General features: G+C 45.4%; 4 protein-coding genes across 6 annotated transcripts in view; 2 read left to right on the forward strand and 2 right to left on the reverse strand.

The window, feature by feature from the left end:
• Positions 1 to 270: 270 nt before the first annotated feature.
• dydc2 (DPY30 domain containing 2) lies at positions 271 to 5,006 on the forward strand. 2 transcript variants are annotated; one of them, XM_060036483.1, is made up of 9 exons: positions 271 to 1,524; positions 1,732 to 1,854; positions 1,932 to 2,030; positions 2,385 to 2,519; positions 3,074 to 3,277; positions 3,455 to 3,625; positions 4,081 to 4,212; positions 4,583 to 4,705; positions 4,840 to 5,006. In XM_060036483.1, the coding sequence occupies exons 1-9, from the start codon at positions 1,378 to 1,380 to the stop codon at positions 4,861 to 4,863; spliced, it is 1,158 nt and encodes a 385-aa protein (XP_059892466.1). In that variant the 5' UTR covers positions 271 to 1,377; the 3' UTR covers positions 4,864 to 5,006. The 2 variants fall into 2 exon arrangements, with proteins under 2 accessions (XP_059892466.1, XP_059892467.1); XM_060036484.1 differs by lacking the exon at positions 2,385 to 2,519 and having other exon boundaries at positions 277 to 1,524.
• Positions 5,007 to 5,140: 134 nt separating this feature from the next.
• On the forward strand, positions 5,141 to 9,204 carry LOC132446274 (peroxiredoxin-like 2A). Its single transcript, XM_060036487.1, has 5 exons — positions 5,141 to 5,521; positions 5,603 to 5,694; positions 7,977 to 8,117; positions 8,307 to 8,471; positions 8,680 to 9,204. The coding sequence occupies exons 1-5, from the start codon at positions 5,377 to 5,379 to the stop codon at positions 8,791 to 8,793; spliced, it is 657 nt and encodes a 218-aa protein (XP_059892470.1). The 5' UTR covers positions 5,141 to 5,376; the 3' UTR covers positions 8,794 to 9,204.
• A 1,138-nt stretch (positions 9,205 to 10,342) lies between these two features.
• On the reverse strand, positions 10,343 to 17,656 carry trim16 (tripartite motif containing 16). Of its 2 annotated transcripts, XM_060036479.1 has the most exons (6): positions 16,002 to 17,656; positions 13,926 to 14,021; positions 12,961 to 13,194; positions 12,236 to 12,407; positions 11,343 to 11,438; positions 10,343 to 11,257 (listed from the first exon to the last, which is right to left on the reverse strand). In XM_060036479.1, exons 1-6 carry the CDS (start codon positions 16,746 to 16,748, stop codon positions 10,638 to 10,640), a joined length of 1,965 nt encoding a protein of 654 aa, XP_059892462.1. In that variant the 5' UTR covers positions 16,749 to 17,656; the 3' UTR covers positions 10,343 to 10,637. The 2 variants fall into 2 exon arrangements, with proteins under 2 accessions (XP_059892462.1, XP_059892463.1); XM_060036480.1 differs by lacking the exon at positions 12,961 to 13,194.
• A 153-nt stretch (positions 17,657 to 17,809) lies between these two features.
• The window catches only part of fads6 (fatty acid desaturase 6), a 7,117-nt gene continuing 4,138 nt past the window's right edge, over positions 17,810 to 20,788 (reverse strand). Inside the window, 4 exon segments of the mRNA XM_060036482.1 lie at positions 17,810 to 18,441; positions 18,744 to 18,923; positions 19,691 to 19,878; positions 20,625 to 20,788. The exon segment at positions 20,625 to 20,788 is cut by the window's right edge and continues 17 nt beyond it. Coding sequence (XP_059892465.1) covers positions 18,292 to 18,441; positions 18,744 to 18,923; positions 19,691 to 19,878; positions 20,625 to 20,788 — 682 coding nt within the window. The 3' untranslated portion in view covers positions 17,810 to 18,291.

Below are 20,788 nucleotides of genomic sequence, written 5' to 3' on the forward strand. Positions count from 1 at the left end.
CTAGCATGCTGCGGTTATTGCGACTGGATGCCTGGACTCTCCTTTTGGTTAACTGGCCAGCACCCCATCACTGATTTAAAATGTTTTTCCTGTATGTATGTATGTATGTGCGTACGTACGTACGTACGTATGTATGTATGTATGTATGTATGCATGTATGTATGTATGTATGTATGTATGTACGTACGTACGTACGTACGTACGTACGTATGTATGTATGTATGTATGTATGTATGTATGTATGTATGTATGTATGTATGTATGTGAATTATGGTACCCATCGCACCCATTACCATCCCTGGAAGGTGGGATCCCCCATTCTGCGTTCCTCTTCAAGATTTCTTCCTGGCTAAATAAGGGAGTTTTTTCTTGCCCTCTTGGGGGCTAGGGTCAGGGGGGGTGCATAAATATTTGGCCTGTTAAGCCCTTTGAGACTGTACCGGTGATTAAGTGCTATTCAAATTAAATGGAAAGGAATTGAATTGAATACGATTGGTAAAAAGGTCAGGACTTCCCCATGGTCTTAACAAGCGGGCGTCTCCCGCAGTGAGTCCGTCTGTTTGGTGGTGGAGTAAACCACTGTAAGCCCAACTGTAAGTGTCCACAGTGAACCCATAGGGTCAGGCGCTGGGTAGATGATATGTGGCAGGGCAGGGGCTAGGGGATTCTCTTTCCTCTACGGAGGGCGATTCGAGGAAATGCGGCAGCTGCAAGGCAAGTTTATCCCAACGCATTCCATCTTCTCCAGCCAGCTTTTCTGATGTGGCGCTCTGCCCTAATGTTGGGTATATACCAGAGATGATCAGAGGATAATGTTGATTAGTTCAGCTGTAAAACCCCGAAAAAGTCATTGTCAAAATTCAAATTTGACATTCAGGTGTGTGTGTGTGTGTGTGTGTGTGTGTGTGTGTGTGTGTGTGTGTGTGTGTGTGTGTGTGTGTGTGTGTGTGTGTGTGTGTGTGTGTGTGCATAGAAATCACGTGTCTACGATTTGTGGTTCAGAAGATATACATCTGTCACATCTCATCCAAAGTGACCAATCAAGTTTCCCATTAAAATTATTACAAACACTTTTTGAAAAGCCACTAATGTATTAACGATGTAATAAGCGATGCGAATTTCATTTCAAGCGGAACTACCTCCGGGGGAGGATTAAATGTGACCCTGTTACCATGGTAACACCACACAAATGAGACGCTAAGCAAACTTTGGAGGACTGTTAGAAAGCATAGTCTTATTATTCGTTGAATAAGAGTAGTGTTGACTTGATTGCTACGATTCAATTCACCAACGATTTTCTTTCGCTGACGCTCTTATTTTGTAGGCTACTACTTGTTTTTTAACTAGCCTACATAGCCTAATTTCCCAGGAAGTAAAATGGATTCCGAGTACTTGAAAATACACCTGGGGAAATGCCTTGCCGAAGGACTGGCAGAGGTGGCTGAACGACGACCCGTAGATCCTATTGAGTATCTTGCTCACTGGATTTATAAATACAGCAGTGACCAGGAATACGAGGCCACGGTTAGTCGCCCTGTTAATATATTGCCAGTAGGGGTCAGTATTGCACAACATTTACGTCTATACTGAGCAAAGGGTCTGCGTTACCCTTCCGTGGTATTTGTATATCTTAATAGTATAACTTAGGTATAACTTAAAAATAGAAGACAAAATAAAGAAAATATTTGCTTGATAATAGATAATATATGTCTTAAATGTGTGTGATGTCAGAGGAAGGAGAACCAAGCGTTACTAGAGCAGGAGCAGGCCAGAGCCAGAGAGGAGGGGCAGCACCAGAAGAGGTTGAGGCAGGAGGAGGAAGAAATAAAAGAAGCGCTGGAAAAGGCCCAAAAGGTATGCAGGAGTTCTTGGGTTGTCCTTTCTGGTGTTCAACGTTGTTGTGATTCACACGGAGGTGTGGTCGTTAACAGGCATCAGAACCTGCTAGCACTCCTGCGGAACGAAATGTCAAAAGGCCCAAAAGTTCTAACAACCCGTCGACGCTTGCCACGGTCTTGGAAGGAGAAGACGTGAGTTTAACCTCATGTATCTGTATTTGAAAACGCTGACTGAACGAATGTGCTGACACGCGTTGTTAAAGCGGTTGTAGCTCCGATTTTAGAGCTGAATAAATCAGAAGATGGCAAGATAAAATTAAAGAAAGATGACAAAAAACGCCGCCACTTCACAGTCTTACCTACTCTTAATATTACAGCATCTATGTATTATACATTGTATATATATTTTCCTTTTGACAAAAAATGACAACAGCGAACCAAAACAGCAACATCTCCTGCGAGGCAGCGGTTCCTGTGACTCCCATCCCTGTTATACCAGACGTTATGACCAGTGTGTTGTTCATGAGAATCCTCGTCTGGTATCAGATCTCACACAAGCAGCCCGCTGAAGACAGCGTCGAGGAGAAACAGAACCCACAGGAGCCTCTGGTCTCTGATACAGAGAACCAGCAGGGGGCAGCAGAAGCCATCCTAACTGAAGGGGATAACCCTGAGCAGGAGGTGAACTTTCTGACAAGCTTTTTCTGCTGGTGGTGGTGGTGGTGGGTGTGTTCGCCATTTAGCATCAAAGCTTTTTGTTCGTTTTGCTGTGCTTGTCGTGCCGCAGGGTGATGCTTGTTGCTCGATACACAGTTCTTGTCGTGGATCCTTTCTGGTTTCTGGGTGTAGCTGCCGTTTCGTGTGTGTGTGTTTGCAAATCCCTCCGTTTGTTTTCCATAAGTTGCTCCGGGTTTCCTTGTGTCTCTTGCAGGTGAAGCTGATCAGAAGTCTTGACTTGACACCAGTGTGTCTCCCTGCTACACTACAGTCATATTCTGTGTTAGAGTTATGAGGTCACTCATTACTCACTTATTGAGATACATAAATACACAAACTAGAAGGAGAGTTTAGCCTTTTGTTCCATGCAGTCTCTCAGTTTCTCGCATGTTGGTGGGCATCTATGTGTGCTCCATACCCGGCCTGTTGCAGTGGCTTTTTCTGGCATGGCGTGTGAGTGAACTGACTATGACCTGGGTGGTGGTGGTGGTGGTGGTGGTGGCGGTGTTCTGTGTCAGGTGAGGGGGGCAGATGACGTAGCGGTGGGAGACACCGCGTCGGGAGAATCAGAGGAAGGCACCGCCTCTACTCCGGCAGAGGTCCCTGGCCCCCCAGCTAAGGAGGAGTCACAGGAAGTGACGCAAGAAGCCTCTGAGGTGGACTCAAGGCCCGGGGAACCGCAGGGAGCGGGGGACACCGCGGGGCGCCAGGATGAGACAGAGGTAAACCGGCTTCTTGTCGTCTGGCGTTCAACAGGCCTCGGAGTGTGTTCAAGGTGCTATCGAGGAAAATGAGTCGCAAAGTGAATCATCAAAGGTGGCTGCTTGAAGCTTTGGGATGAAATTGTGTCGAAATTCGATCTCATCTTGTGTTGTGATTCATACCCTGGTTGTCACCAGGGGGCAAAGGGATCCGAACATACAGAATCAGAGTCCACCGCCGCCTTAGAACCCTCGGCTAGCCGAGAAAAACGGAACTCCGACTTAAAGGAAGAAGAACAACAACAACAAGAACAGCAAGAGACAAAGACACAAAGCCCCTCTCCCCTTGAACCACGGGCTGAAGACCAGGTGACCTGCTGATAGATAACCTTTCTGAACCAACGCTTGTTGGTCTCTTTCTTTGAGGAGGAGAACATGCAGGGAGATGTACAGGAAGAGAGAGCAGACTGGCAGGGAGGTCAGACGAGACAAACTGAAGACAGGTGTGACACCATTTCAGACATTATTGTTTGTAATAAGTGAAGGAGAAGAGGTTCGAGTTGGTCAGCCGAGTTGGTCTAGGACATTTGGATTTGGCAGCCCCCAGGTGTGGTTCGGACGTGCACCCTCTGACCTCCCAACCATGCAGGCTGAGAAGGTTCTGTCGGGACAGGGAAAGGAGCAGAGCTAGAAAACAGAAGGTAGCGACAAACAGCCAATCCGAGTGGACACGAGCAGAGAAGGGAACAATAGAAATACAATGACCAGCTACTATTATCATGATCTAACGCTCTGCTTTCACTCCTACCAACGGTTGACACCAGATGGAGGAAGGTCCAGAAGAACCCACAGCCCCAGCCGAGGCTGTGGAAGCGGGCTCGGTCTCCGGTCGGGAGGATGGTCCACTCCCAGAAGAGAAGGAGGAAGTTCCCTCTGATAATCGGGATGAAGACGAGGTTGTTCTGCCAATTCTACGGCCTTTACTCAAGGCATTTGAATGGGTTTCAAATAATTCTGTTCAATTTCATTTGTAAAGCCCTTAATCACATTGACGGTCTCAAACGGCTCACACACACACAAACACACGCACACGCACACACACACACACACACACACACACACACACACACACACACACACACACAGAAAAGAGTCCAGTGGTGTCGGTCAAGAGGAGGTATCAACGTGAGTCTTTAGGATTAGAAGTAGACTGTAGCAGCGATGGAGGATCAGAGGCAGACATGGAGAGGGTCCAGCAGCAGAGTCACACAACAGGAGACCCTGGATGAATGTTTAACCAAACCTGTGTGTTGATGGTTAACCCAGGAGGAGGCAGACCGACCAGCCGATGCACCCGAGGAGGGGGCAGCACCCGAGGATATGGAGGAAGTGACATCACAAGAGGAGTCTGAAAGCAATTCTGAGAGCAAGGAGCAAACGCCTGAGGAGGTAGAGAAAGTGCCATTTTGTGAAATCAATGTTTTTGGGTTTGTCCATGAGTGAGAAGCTATGCCCCCAATGTTTTCCTTTGATATCTGAATAATTTAATGATAAATAATATTTTTTTTCTGTTCTTTTTGCAGGAAGAAGAAAACGATGCAGACTAATTCTACCACATCACAGTCTCTGTTTAGTATCCATAATATATAACATGGCCAACATATACTGATAGTGTTTTTTTGAAAGGCCTTTGCATGGGATGACATCAATAAAAAGTTTTAAGTTTTAATAAAAGTTTACTGAATCAGTGCATCATATCTCCTTTTCTATTTATCATGCACGGTTTTGCCGCATAATGTGATTTTCTACTTTTAACTTTGTACATGAAAAAGGAAGAAGGGCAAAGGTTGTGTGCATTCATGTGACTGGGCTGTGGGCTTAATTGTGGCGTGACGTCAGCCTGGTCGCCTCAGCTGCATGCAATCAGAGCGGATAAGAGCGCTGAGCATTAGTTTAAAAGTGGGTCCATCTCACTCTGCGTTGAAATTACACGCAAACTAGGTCATTTTTGAGCTGTTTGCTGGTTGCCTGGGCCAGGTATTTCCACTGAACGATTCCAAGGAATGGATTAAGAAGGGGCTTTTTTGTTGTTGTGTGGGTCTTGCGAAGTTCTCGTCAAGATGGAAACGATAGCCCGCGTCGTGGGAGCGGCTATCGTCTGTATTACCGCGGTGTTTAACTACTTAACCGATGTGTTTCTCACTCAACCGCTGAAGGCTACAATCCAACATTTGGAGGAAACCGACCTGACAACTCTGAGCGGAGGTGAGTCACATTCTTATGGTAACGTTTTTGCTGTGTCTGTCGTTGCCTCTTTTTTTAAACTTTATTTTATTTATTTCTAAGAAAACCGGTCACTCAAAGCCAAATTACTGTGGGCAAGCTCCGGAGCTGTCATCATGGCTGTCCGTCGGCCTGGGTGATTTTTGTGCAGAGAGGTAAGTGGTACATGTGATGTCCTGTTTTTTAATCTGCTTATCATTGTTTGACTTCTTCCTGAGTAACGGGTGACCGATTTGTGCTAATTTGTATCCCGATTAAAGTAAATGTCTGTGTCCAGCGGCGTCACTACCATGCAATCTGAGGGGGCTTGTGCCCCCTTAGATTGCATTGTGATTGTTTATTTTTTTTTCAATTTTTGTTCAGCAATTTGCTCTCAAAATAATAGAACTTGGCTGTGACTAAAGGGGCTTGTACAACAGTAGCCGCGTTTACATGGACACATCCAGTGCCGCTGCTAGCTATTTTGGGGCCCTAAGCATAAAGACCTCCCCCTGTATTCCCCCTTCCAGCCCCCTGCGCTGAATTGTTGTTGAGGGGGGGGGGGTAGCGAACAATTGTTCACGGGGGGGGGGAAGCATACATGGCCATGTGCGACTCTTTTTTTTTATTGCCATTGGCCCCCCCTCTGCCTTGGGCCCCCCCACAACTGTGTCACTTTCCCCCGTCGGCCCTGCACACAAGTATTGGAATGTCCAAAATCTTTTAAATTAAATAGTTATCCAATAGTTTTTTTTTGGGGGGGGCCCTCAGGACTTGAGGCCCTACGCGCAGCGCGTAGTGCGCGTTATGGGAGCGGCGGCACTAGACACATCTGATCCGCATAGATTTCCATGCGGAATAGAAAATGATAATATCTACGCCTCATTCGGAATACAATTATCTGTTCGGCATAGAATTCTATGCCGAATAGAAGAGGTGGTGTAGTCCGTTTTAATCGCACATGTATACACTTATTCCGAATAGATTGAGGTTTAACTTAGAGCTGCTGCAGTAGTTCGCAATTGGTCCACTGAGCTCCGTCTATACATTTATGCACACCGAACTTGATTGCTGTCAAGGAAAGTGGATTTATTGCCTGATTCACGTCTTTGTTACCACTCCGTAAGTAATCCGGTAAGCGTGTCCAGTTGCTAAGCGACGGGACATGGGTGTTTATTAATGACGTGTTTGTGTATCGTAGTGTCCGCGCCCGTCCGAGATAACTGTAAATGAGTAGGCTAGTACTTTTGCAGGCTGAACGTTAAAATACTTCTTAATTTAGAGAGACCACTCTCTCCCACCAGTCTTGGCTGCGGACTCGCATTCAAATTCCTCTTGTTTACGGTGGAGGTGGGGGTAAATATGAAGATCGGACGTAGCTGTGCTGTCCTTCTTAATTGAAGGAGCAGGCAGAGAAAGCTCTCTCCTGCTGTGCTTTCATTAAAATCAAATTCACAATGCCAAATAGTGATAAGACGTCCATTGTGTCGCCGCCAGTCCAGAGATGTGTCAGGTGTGAGAGAGAGACATAAGGCCTAAAAAAAAATAAAAAGTTTGGTTCCTGTTGGTTGTCAGTTGAGGTCATGGGTAGGTAGGGAATTTATTTTATTTTTTTATTTTATTTTTTCCAGCGGCAGCGAATGATAGGTAGGTTGTTTTCATTTAAAAACGAGAAAATTCGCTCATCCTTGTACAGAATGAAGAGGTGCTGTACCAAAACGTAATTATAGAGGTGCTGTACCAAAACGTAATCACATAAAAAAAAAATTATTTATTTTTTATTTATTTTTTTATAAAACTCATAAAATAATTTGGGTCGCACATAAATTGACAGGGTCGGTCGGAAACCGGAACCAAACAAAATTTTTTTTTAGGCCTAACGGACACTTTTGTTACTGCCATGTATACAGTACATTCGGATCACATTTTAGGAACAGATCTATTCCGCATAGAAATCTATGCGGATCAGATGTGCCATGTAAACGCGTCTACTGCGTCTACTGCGATACTCTGCCATAGTAAGAGGACTTAAGCATTATCGTGCAGTAAAATCCTAAACATTCATAACTATATTGTACCTAGGCTAATGAGACGTTCATTTTGCATCGGTCTCGCATGAGAAGCGCTGTGGCCCTATCGACTACAACAATGCTGCCCCATAATGACATAAAGCACTTCCAGATTAATTACTTTATTATCATTATATATGTCACGATTACCGGTACTAACCTAATTCCCATGCTCCAAAAGGTTGAGGGTTGTTGCGATGTAGAACCTTTGCCTGGTAAACAATCAGTATTGATGATAAGCAATGACGTATACCATATGCATCACAAAAAGTCGATCTGTAAATGTTTTATTAAAAGACAGACTTTAAACATAGCGACCACGATGCTTTGTGCCCAGTCACATTCTGGTTGCATGACGACCAGTGTTTTACTCAATATAAAATGTCCAGGAGGCTGCAGAGTTGTCCTCTCTGAAATCCCAGCTGGACCAGCTAGGGGTCCCCCTCTATGCTGTGGTGAAAGAGGACGTTGGCACAGAGGTCCTGAACTTCCAACCTTTCTTCAATGGGGACATATTTTTGGATGCAAAGGTAGGCAGACTTTGGCTGTCTGAACCAAATGTCAATTTGAAGTCACAAGGGAAAGTTATGCTCTATTTTTATTGTGGACGGTCACATGCTGCAACCGGTCAGTGTTCCAGCAGTAATGCCACAAAATAGATGACTGTCTCCGAAGAGGATTTGCATCATAAGTCATCCCCTTGTGTGTTCTTCTTTCAGCGGCGGTTCTATGGACCACGGGAGCGGAGTATGGGTCTACTGGCGTTTCTCCGTGTTGGGGTGTGGACAAATGGGCTGCGAGCCTTCAGGAACGGCTTCATAGGGAATGTTTCCGGAGAAGGTTTCATCCTGGGTGGTGTCTATGTCCTGGGACCAGGGGAACAGGTGAATTAACCCACTGCCAATTTGTAGAGAAGTTACATTTTGTTTGTATAGCCCTTAATCACCGGTACAGTCTCAAAGGGCTTAGCGGGCCACATATTTATAACGGTTATACGCGCTTTTGCCATGTTCTGTGCATGTGGATAGCACCGAGGTATTTGTGCAACAAGTCTGCTTTGTTAACCCCTTGGCATCCTTTTGTCTCTTGCAGGGAGTAATTCTGGAGCATCGGGAGATTGAGTTTGGGGATAAGGTCAACGTTTTGGAAGTCCTCAACGCTGTTGGGAGGATACAAAGGGAGCTTGTGTCTTTGGAGGAAAGATAGCCCCGTGGAAATCCAGAGTGACGTCTTAAAGTCCGAAAACTGGCAAATGGTCAAATTACTTCTGTAGGATTCCTCGTTTCTGTATATTCTGGTCATAGACTAGAATCTTAAAGGTGCACTGTCATAAAAGTGGAGAAAGTTAATGTAGTTGCTTGGATGTTGAAACGTTTGCATTTTGATGTTTGAATAGAGGGTCTCTGATCCTTGAGCTTCCATTGTGTGTGTGTGTGTGTGTGTGACTGTGCAGTAAGGGGATCTGGGAGTGTTAATGATGGCCTGACTCTAAACTCTGAACGAGGGAGCAGGCCTGATGTCTAACAACCAGATGAAAGCCCTTGTTTCTGTCGTCACCTTTCAGATGTCTATCCACCAGAAGCCAAAAGAACAATAAAAGTGTAATGGTCTAATTCACATATGGCCCATGTGTTTTCTGTAAAATGTTTATAGCTGTCTGAGATCTGACTGCAGTGGTTTTTGAAGGCAACTCTTACTGTTAATTATTTTTGGGGCTGAGGTTTAGTCTAGTTCCTTCCTCAGCTTGTAGGAAAGCTTCCATGACTAAGGAAAACGGTGAGCTGCCACATGCTAGACAGGAAATGTTGAATCAGCGATAACTATATGTAAACTAATTTGAACGGTGACGTGGCTTTTAGACTCACTACTGCATTCCCCCACTCTGACAGTAGGTGTTCCTATAGTCCGATGGTATCTTACTTTCAGCCCAACGTGGGCGGTTTCATAGGCACTTTATTGGACGCATACTTCCTTGCCTAATCTGTTCCATTGCAGACCTGTCAACTCTTTACTCAACGTTTTTTGTTTGTCATTGTTATTCTTAGACAATTCTAGACTTTGTCCACCTCCCAGTTTGGCATAATGGAATTTGTTGGCAGAGTAGAGTTTGTTAGTCATTCAAACCAATGTATTGGTTCATAATAGGGGGAAACCCGGCACACTGCTCCGGCACACTGCTCCGGAGACACGCATTCAGTTACTAGTAGGGAGTCCACAGCTTTCCATGCTGCATTCCAAAGTCTTTAGACAGCAGAATTTTTTTTTTGCTTTTAAAGCTGTGTTAGTACCCTGGACTTGGCACGACAATACCATTCTTTTGTCATTACAAATGAACTGTCAGTCTGTTTCCTTCAGTTGTGCAGAGGAAGCTACTCCGAGCTCAGACTATTTATAAATCGCATTTAATGCTGCATGCTGAGAAGGAACATTAGTGTTATGAGACTGGGTTGGGATTGACTCAGCCATGCGTTGCTCAGTTGAATGGAGCAATTCACTGAGGGTACACATGTTGAACAACCACTCATATATTGGTTTAAGGCCATTCTAACAAGGATAGTTAGGATATCGTTTTGGGTAAACTAGAGATGACCGTTGTGGATGTTAACCAGGGAAACATGAATCAAGTAAACAAGAGTGCAAGGTCTTTTAAGACTGCTGAAGCAAATCTCGAAGCATGTTTTGGCCTGACATCTAAGAAAAACAAGAGTTGAACAGTTGAATATCCATGTTTGCTAGAATCAGTCAACGGGTAATGGACAGTTCCATGGTCATCTTTTATTTACCAATAACAAACTAAAGTCACAGTGGTGCAAAGGAGTAACAGTATTCCTGAATGTTTTAAAAAGCTAAAAACAACTTAGGTGAACCATGTTTTCAATTCTAAAGGACATTAGCAACATGCTTTTTTATTATGGCTTGACTCCGCACATCAGTCAAAAACACTTCCCCAAATGAAACCAGAAGTATACAAACTCAATCTTAAGCATACAACATACAGAACACACCGCTTTTCTAAGCCCATTCACATTGCACAAAAGAGTAACAAACACTTAATCGCTATTGTCGCCGGCCTTGGATCCAACAATACTGTTTGCGGGGGAGGCTTGAGGGGAAGGACTCTTTAGTGGCAAGGCCTCACCGGGTGGAACCAAGACCACCACGTTCTCCTTCTTGGGCAGCCAGAAGGCCGGATACAGAGGCTCCAGGAACTCCGCCCGGTACTCGTGGATGAGGCTCATGGTGTCGGACACGCCGTAAAACGCCAGCAGCCCTTGGCTGTAGTCCAGGTAGACGCCGATGCGCGTGAACTTGTCCAGGCTCAGCGGGGTCTCCACGTCGCTGTGCCAGGCCGAGTAGGTGCGGCCGTTCCACTGAAGGCACCAGGAAAAGTTGTTCCCCGTGATGCAGCTGTTGCTCTCCGGGCCCTTGCGGTCAATGCTCTTGTAGGTGAGCCCCACGTGCGTGCCGTCCCCGCTCGCGTCCACCTCGAAGTACTTGCGGCCCAGGTAGAAGCTCTCGGTGGCCAGCACCTGGCGCCAGTGCTCGAAGCGCTCGGGCAGCTCTGGGTACGGGTGCTGCCAGGGCGTCGTGTTGGTCACCTTGCGGTTCTCCTCAGTCAGGCGTAGGAACTTGTGGGCGGTGTCGCCGTCCAAGGTCACAGGACTGGCATCTAGAACGACGGGATAATGTGTGTCAATATGATACACGCTCAATGAAAGTGGGATACTCTCCGAGGATTTGAGTCGAATACTTACACTTGAGGAAGTCATCTCGCGTCTTTGGATCAGGGATGCCAATGTTTTGTTTTGATGCGATGATTTCATGAACCGTGGTCTTTATTCCCATCTTGTCTGGAGGAGGAGGGAACGGGGGAGGAAGGTTATTGAAAATAAAATGTTTGTGTCCTTCACCTTGGTTTACTAAAAGGTGATGTTTTTTGTGTGACACACCAACAAGGTGACTCAGGTGTGCACTTGTGTGGGTATCGCTCCAGTGACCACATTCAGACACAGTGTTTCACGGGCGAGCCCTCGCTCATCAGCTGAAATTCCTCCACTCTCCACCAGACAAGTCTGAACACACCCAGGTTTACATTCAAAGCTTGTTTTCCTTCATCGTTGGTGCAGACTATTTTATACTTTGTGTTTATTTCAAATGAACCCTATTTATTTGTGCATGGTGATATACTGCTGGTTCTTTTGGAAACTTTTGAATGTCGACCGACTGTTGGCCAGCATTGATTTTAAGTTGCTTTTAGCTAAATTGCCTAATGGGTGGAATTTACTGGGACACGCAGATATAATTTCAGTCCAAATTAATAACAATAATAATAATGAATGAAATTTATATAGCACTTAATATGATACTCTAAGACGCTTTATGGTACTTTAAGACGCTCTAAAATTCATCTATGAGAATCCAGAAGGGGATATCGCAGGGTTAGTATTTTCTTTGTTAGCCGCTTCCATTGACTTCCATAGTTACAGTAGCCTAGCTCCTGTTCATGTGAGGGAAATACACTTTTAATAACCCTCCAAAGATTTCCAATGTGCATAGGGTTAGCTGTCAGTGGCGCATTACAGGAAGCACTATAACCACAGCTAAAAAACAATTTATAGATATCTCGGTGGTTCCATTAAAGACTTACCATTTTTGCATGTCTCTTTGATCTTATCCATGTATGAAGACGTGAGCTTCTGGCTCATTTCCCTCGTGGAGTCCTTTATGGTGCGGCTAAACGAATGTAACCGATCCATCAGACCGATGTAGACTCCTGGCAGCGAAATATCCAGCGTCTCCTTCTTCCACTCTGAATACTCCTGCAATAAAAGAAACAATTCATTATTAATATTACTTTTACTAATATATCATGTTTTTGTTTAAAATGTCCATTTGCAACTTATGTCCATACATGACATTGACACTTTTGTAATAGTCTAACAAAAAAGGGCTTTGGATGAATATCTACAGTCTGGTGACAGTTGAGCTCAAATATGGGTTAAAGGGCTGTTTCTTTCGCTTCATATTCTTTCTCAACATGTCATGATGCTGCAGATGGGGATCTGTAAGCACTTGATGGGCCAACACAAAATGGTTCAGCAGTAGTAAACTGTAATAGTAGGGAAACACTGGATATAGCCACTGCAGAAATACATTTAAATCCAATTCTAATTAAAATCCCCTTCTGAAGGCTTCATCCTATCGCACAAATCGAGTTTCTCTTGGGTGGAATATCGGTGTTAAAAAGCAGGAACAAGGCGTCACCCCGTCTGTCTTTGGTTTCTAGCCCAGGCTCTGTGCCAGCTCTCCCAGATGTTTAACAGATGCTCCCTAGATGGATCATGATCCTTATTTGGTCCCACATTACAGTACCTGTAGGAAGTCCACATCGTTTTTGTTCTTGGAGATCTTCTCCACCTGGCCCTGGGTCTTCTTGAGCTCAGCACACCTCTGCTCCAGGTGAGCCCGGATGCCCTCAGCCTGCTTCAGAGACTGCTTCTCCTCACTCTCCAGGACCTCCATCACCTCCTTCTTCACCCGCTCCACCGCCGCCTGCAGCTCCGCAAACTGGCTCTCTATCACCTCCCGAACCTCCTTCACTGAGTTCTGAGAGCAAGCAACACACCCACACCTTTTTAATTCACTGTGATCCGGTGGGTGCGGTTGTGGGATCACCATACATTCAGTGGATCTAAGACTGAGAGAGGATCCTGAATTAAACCGGATTGACTGCAACACAATATCCTTGTACAGGCATTTAATAGTCAACGGAGCGAGAATGAGGCCATGGAAGGAACAACGACAACAATGACGAGGATGACAGATGTATTTTGAAGAACGATTTGACCGTGCAGTATCCAAAATAGACTTCACTCCCTCCGCAGTCCCCCCTCTCTCTTTGGCCACTGACGCTCGTTTTGAGCCCCCCCCCCCGTTCAATGGCGTCCTGTCGTGAGATGGGAACGCCGGGAATGGAGGTGAGGTGGATGTACAAATCCTTGGCTTTGGACAAGGGCTATTCCATTCAACCACGCAACCGGGACAAAAATAAAGCCTTGTCGACACATTGTCATCAGTCAATGACTCCCCACCAGGTTCTGATGGACGTAACCGGGTCAGTTATTGGGCGGTTCAAATTCCTTGAGGCTCGGGGAGGTGGGGATGTAGGGGTTTAAGAATGGCAGAAATTACCAGTGGTGGGTCTTCTTTACAAATCTATTTGTTTGTTCACATTCCTGTGACAACAGCATGTTACACACACACACAGACACACACACATGGCAGCACTCGTGTTTGACGGGACAAAGTTCATGGAAGAGTGTTTCTCGGTACGTTACCTCGATGGTCACAGCGTTGACCTGGAGCTTGTTGATGGCGTTCTCTGCCGCCGTGACGATCTTCACCATCTCGACCTGCTTCTCCCTCAGTTCGCCCTGGAGATACACACGCACAGGAATGCAATTCATTACAAAAAAATCTTTTCTTGTTTTATTTATTTTATTTCAACAGACTGCTTCTTTATTTGTACAATGGAAGTATCACTGTATGTATGTAATAAGAGACTGGGGGGCAAAAAAATGCAATATGTAGGAAATTGACAGCAGGTTGGCCATCAAAGTCCAATCTGAATACCTCAGACAGGCCCGGGCACCTCTTATACAACCCCCGGCTGCAGCTACGTAGAATTCTTGCCCGTACAATTTCCAACCCAAAGGAATTTCCATTATAGTGCGTTCCTTGATAAGTCCTAGCTGTAGAAGTTGTTTTTGACTGAGTGTGCATGTAACATAACCTTGTTCACTTGTGATTCATTCTGCCCGCTCAAAGACATCAGTTGGGGAGAGACCTAGTGATTACTTTTCAACAGGCTAAAGATCTTTTCTTTCCTCTTTTTCTTTTCACCAAGTGCAGACAATGCAGCTCAACCAGTTTGTCAGCTTGCATTTGCATACAGAACATCATGCTATGTTAATGCTGTCTGACATCTATGTAGATCATCAGACCAATCATCTGACAGGACCAATTGCTATCATGATCAACAGCTGGGTATCTTTGGTGCAACAGCTTGCATTATGGGACATCGGAAAACAGAGTTTCTCTGCATTCTGCCTGGCTTGAAGTCGCATTTGGCACAGCTACGGCGGCCGGGGCAGATTAGATGTAATGGTAAATAAAAGACTAGCTTCTGAGAGACCGTATCGACCGAGTAAACATCTAGATCAGCGTGCTTTAAACACTGCCTTGGTGGTTATGTAACGTCAACCTCACTGTTGGAGAAACTGAAGTAACACAACCTTTTGATTACCAAAACATTCAAACTTGGCCTAGTTTTCGACAGTTGGGATCCAAAAAATGGCGAATTGAATAACGTGAAACTGGATACCACACTGTTTTCAGGGAAACGGAAACCACAGAAAACACAAGAGAAGAACATTGACAAGAACATTTCTTCTCGAAAAACAGGACGAGAGAATAGAGAACTTGCCACCCGAGATAAGGGCGTCTCTTCTCTACCACAAACATGACTATGATGGAAATGACAGCATGAATATTAAAACATGATTTGGTTAAAAAATGGAGAAGCATCTCAATAATTCCTGCAAAGGCTCAGAATGCAAAGCAGGTGTGTGTGTGTGTGTGTGTGTGTGTGTGTGTGTGTGTGTGTGTGTGTGTGTGTGTGTGTGTGTGTGTGTGTGTGTGTGTGTGTGTGTGTGTGTGTGTGTGTGTCAAAAAAAAAAAAGTCTGTTCTGATCTCACCCTCAGTCAAGAATACTTGAACCTAGAGGTCAGTGTCTGTCAAAAAAGAAAGACAAATTATGTTCCTGCTGGGACTTGAGCTTTCCTTGTGCCGCAAGCAGACTAAATAGACACGAGGATGGAGTTTCCAGGACACACGACCATGGCATTTAGTTTGCTATTTTCTGACTCACTCAAACGATGAGCAACTTGAAGTGATTGTAAGCCTACCACTCGTTCAAAACTAAAGACCTTAATCCATGTAAGCTGTTTCTGATGGAGATCATATAATGGACTCTATTCTCATAAAGTCATTATACTCAACTATTATTATCTCGTTCTTCCCAGAGACCAGACACATCGTAATAGCCTACACAACTAGAGCAACAGTATATGGTTTTTTATACTGCCTATAACAGCAGGCAGTATAAAAAACCATACATATTCAGACAAAACTTTCATTGTCCCATTGATAAACCGTATAGGGGCTAGAGATAATGTTAAAAACACACCATTGTTAATAATAAACAATGGTGTGGATCTCATATGACTAGCGGCAGTGCAAGTATGCAGTTGACACTCCAAGCACAGGGAATTCCCTTGCTGTGTGGGCGTTTGCGAAAGAGAGAAATATGACTATAACACAAAACAGCACAGATAATAGGGAGTTAACTTGCCTCGATTTGTCGGCGGGCATCTCTGACTGGCAGGGACTTGTGGCCCTTGTGCTCCTCGAGGAAGCAGTCCGTGCACACGCAGCAGCTGTCCGCCAGGCAGAACAGATCCAGGGGCCACTTGTGGCCCTCGCACGTCCGTCTCTCGATGTCCCGCAGGGGCTCCACGAGACGGTGGTTGTGGAACTTCTGGTTCTCCAGGTGCGGTCGGAGGTGGGCCTCGCAGTAGGACACCAGGCAGGTGAGACAGGACTTCATGGCCCGCCGAGGGCTGTCGATGCACGAGTCACAGACCACATCTTCCGGGCCGATGGGCTCCTCTTTGGCTAGTTCTTCCTCCATATCCCCCTGCTTCAATTCTTCTTCCCCATCTTCTTCTTTAGGTTTATCGTCGGTCTGTGGCTTCTCGTCACTCTGTTCCCCGTTTTGCTTTTCGGGGTCCTCCGGTACCAGCAGGTCTTCCTGTATCTTGGTCTCCTCGATTAACTTCGAGTCCTGACTGTCCTCCCCTTTGCTCTTCATCACTGGGGTTTCGATCACCGGGGTTTCGATCACCGGGGTTTCGATCACCGTCCCGTTCTCCTTCGGGTCGGGTGCTGGCTCCGTCTTGCCGCCTTTACCTCTCTCCCCCCCGGCATCACTGCACACGGGGCACGGGGGTGCGTCGGGGTCCGTGGCCCGAGAACACGCGGTGCAAAGTTGAGATTCTTTTAAGTCGAGGACCGCCACTTTGGGTGCAGTATCTGCCATGATGTATTTATTTTCCTTCTTTCTTTATTTTCTCTCTCTCTCCACTCCCTCCCTTGAGACAACCTCCCTCTCCTCGTCTGACACTGAAACTAACCGGCCCAGCCACTGAGCAGCTGAGGTCTAGCCCACCTTTTTTGGTTCCTGAATCACAATGAGTCACACAGTAAGCCACACCTCGACCTGGTAGACCTGTACAGACCTGGACAGCCACTCAAAACACGGAGGGATAGCCTACATAACGGTGAGAAGTGAGAACAGATCAGACACTGCCACTAGGTCTGCTTCCGTGTTGAATACGACACGTCGGAGTGGATACTTAGAACATTCCTGCCTGTCGAGGATTGCTCTATGATTAGGCTATGCGTTTTATGTCTTGCAGGTTTCTCGAAGATTTTATTATAACCGCGAACTTTAACGGTCCGATTCACCATCAATTATCGATCTGGTTGAGTTGATTGAGTTTATCGAGTTGCCGGTGTTATCTGTCAGCCGACAGATCAATGTGTCCTATGATTATGGCCAAGCGAAACAATGAGCGACTGTTATTGCGATTTATCTTAAACACTATGAAGCGAAAGTCAAAGTGTAATGACATGAGACAGCAGTTCTGCAAACTGCCATCTCCACTTAAGACAGTGAATGCTGCCATCTAGTGGCCGTTAGAAAAAACAGACGCGGCAAAGAAATATTTCCAACTCTTAACAGGAAATGCAGTTAACAGTTTGAATAATTAACACAAAGGCACAATATAGAAAAAAAACATTAAAATAACAGACAAAACATATTATATTAAATCTAAAAAGGGAAATGTAGGTCTTTATGTGTAGGTTTTACAACCTACTCATCGCACTACTATTGTGCAATATATTTGCTCCCCCTCGCACAAAAGTCATATTGTCAATATTTGCCCAATTCTGCTCAGATCACATTAAGAGCCTTTTCTTTGTTGTATTGCTTCAGCCAATGATTTACCATAGGCTTTACACAGTGACCCTTATCTCATCTGTTTTAACACAGTAGGCTTGGTAAAGACCTATACAAATGATGATATAAGTCAAGAGTTCAAATAAAATAACTTGTTTTAATAATGTGTGATGTAAGGAAACAATATTGATTTGTAATAACTCCAAAAGGTAGGTTGTTGTTGATCCTGATGTTCGTAAGAACAGTCTGAGTGGAACTCACAAACTCATCCAAGTCATTGTTTTACTTGAAGGTTTTGGATACATTTTCAATATATGGACACGTAACATTAGTCAATGTTATTGTTTCACACTAGTTTGATTAATCTGAATGGAATATTGCCAAGTTAAACATTGTACTAAATAATGTTTCAGACATCATTATTTATTACGGCGGAGTATTAATATGAATATATATTTGCTGTGCTCCAGATATAACTTGTGTATTGTGTCGGGTTCACAGAAGCCGATCAGCATGAATGCTTGTTCATATCAGCTTCAGCAGCAGTCTAGTAGGCTAGGCAAGGCAACAAGGTAGACCAGAAACTCCTAGAGGGAGCTCTTCAACGTTCCCTCCCCTGTCACTGAAAGCCAACCAGCTGGGTGATGGGCGGAGCGAACACCATGAGCTCCTGGTATCTGTCGAAGATGATGCGCAGGCGGGAGAGGTAACGGTCTTCCTGGTACGGGAGCTTTTTCGCCTTCAGATAGGAAGACACGATGGGCTTGATCTGGGAAGAGGGAAGTCGATGTCAATGGGGGATTCAAATATAAGTACAGTTTAAGTGACATGCTACAAGTCCACAAGGTGACATGGGAGTATTTTTTATAAAGCGAGCGTGCGTTACTTTATTGATTCTGATTAAACGAGATGCCTCAAAATCCCCAAGAGAGGCTGAACTCTCAGAACATCAAACATGTTCTGAGAGTGTGTGAGAGAGGGGGCTGTGTTATCCCCACGGTTACGATCCACGCCAACTGGTGGAAATGCTAACTCATATCAGCTACGGGAAAAAACATCCAGCCCGCGTACCTTGAGACACATGTGATCAGACAGGAAGGGAAAGAGGTGGTGCTCCACGTGGCAGCTGATGAGCGAGTGTCCGAAGACCAAGTCCAACAGAGGGTTGCGGGGCAGATTCAGAACCCCGTGGGTCATCTGGAATATCCTCTTGGGCCGCTGCTTGGCCGAGAACATGGGAAGGCCGATGTGCTGGTAGGGCCAGGAGAAGAACACTGTCAGACGCTGTTGGCCACCTCTTCCTAATGTGAATGTGTGCATGTATGTATTGTGGGTTTTTATGGTTGAATTAGAGTCTCAGGTGTTAGACCATTTATATTCTTTACGTTGAGTTATTTATTGGATAGTTCTATCTGAGTGCTGCAAAGTTTGGACAAGTTGCGAGATTAACTGCACAGATTTCACAGAATGTGCTCATTTTAGATCTCTCTTTTGTTCTTGGACATCAAACATCCACAGCATATAGAGCAAGGATTTCCCTAGATTATCCTGACATCAAAACCACCTGATAACCCCCAGAAAAAACAATCCACCTCCAACCATGTGATCGAAAATACAATGCACAATGAGCTTCAGGAGAAAGTCAGAATCTGGGAAAGTTCTCTGTTCTTTGAGACCGCCTTACAGACCAAGAACAAAACCGTTCTTCAAGCGTCCCTGTGCGATCGTAGAGGACACAGAGCCGTATTGAAATCTTATTGTTCTTCCAAAGTTCACAAGAGGCAGCCTCACAAGTATCACATATTTCTGCATGGCTTCATGAACCCGGGGAATGCTACACTGTATAATCCAATGGAAAGGAATCACATGGTCTGAAACTGTGGGCCGGGAAAAACAACAACTCTGCTCTAAAATGTCCCACAATCTTGGTACAACTAATCATGCAGGTGTCTCTTATACAACCTGAAAGGTATTACAACGTATTATGTTGGGTTTCCAAAGCATTGGCGCACGCTCACCTGGAAAACGTTGACATGGATGTAGGGCAGGGAGAACATGGCCCTGCACACCATCATGCACGCGAGGGCGCCGGAGGGTGACTGGAAGCCGGAGACGTTGAGCAGAAGCCAGTACTGGGAGTAGAAGCCCAACGAGATGTATAGCACTGTCCGGAGGGCATAGAACACACTGTGGTTCCTTAGCTCGCCTGCAGGGGGAAAGGTTAAAGGTTAAAGGTGTGGTTGTAGTATGGTATGGCTTTAAGGTAGGGTAATGTATGCAAAAGTATGGTTATGTAAGGGAGATCAAAGTACGGTAAGGTGAGGTGAGGTCAGGGTTAAGATTAAGCAAGGTAAGCTTTGGATAAAAAAATACAGTAAAGGGTAACATTAGGACATGGAGGCGAGTGGACCAATGTATACAGAGTCCTCTAAAGGGATTCAGGCCTTCGAACCAAGGCAGAGTTCTGTTTGTTCAGATATAGACAAGGCATGTCTACGGTTCGTTCAGGGACAGATTACGCCCCTGGGCTTAATGAGTCTGTACAGTTGTCTGCATGGCTTTAATTACAAGATGTGGGAATAACACATGCATGACAGTGTCCGATAGAATGGGAGATAGTGTTCCGACGAGGACAGATAAGTCCTCAGACAAGTTAGACGATGGCACAAATCCAAGAACGACCAACATGTTTGTTCGTGAAGCAATGTTAGGGCCAAAACGGAAAAAGCAGCTTTTCTGCAGATCAGCTCGGCTTTTGTATTACTTTGTTAAAGGGGACATATTATACCACCAGATGTGAGTGTGATTAGCCATTAACGACTTGTAACGGCTAATCACACTCTCACTATACTCACTATAATATGTCCCCTTTAAAAAATACAAGTCTTCGTTGGTGGTTCCCTAATCTCTTTCCGTGTTTGGAGCCGGATCTTGCGGGAAAGGCCCTCTCACCGAGGGCCACGAGCGGGGTGATGACGGGCAGGCCCAGGGGGGCGAGGAACAGGTAGACGCTGCGCGGCAGACAGGGGACCTTCCAGACGCTGGAGTCTCCCAGGCCGATGATGTTGGTGTGGGCATGGTGCATCTTGATGTGCCCGTGCACCCCCGCCCGCGCT

Source organism: Gadus macrocephalus, chromosome 18 (assembly GCF_031168955.1).
Source record: "Gadus macrocephalus chromosome 18, ASM3116895v1".
Lineage (NCBI taxonomy): Eukaryota > Metazoa > Chordata > Actinopteri > Gadiformes > Gadidae > Gadus > Gadus macrocephalus.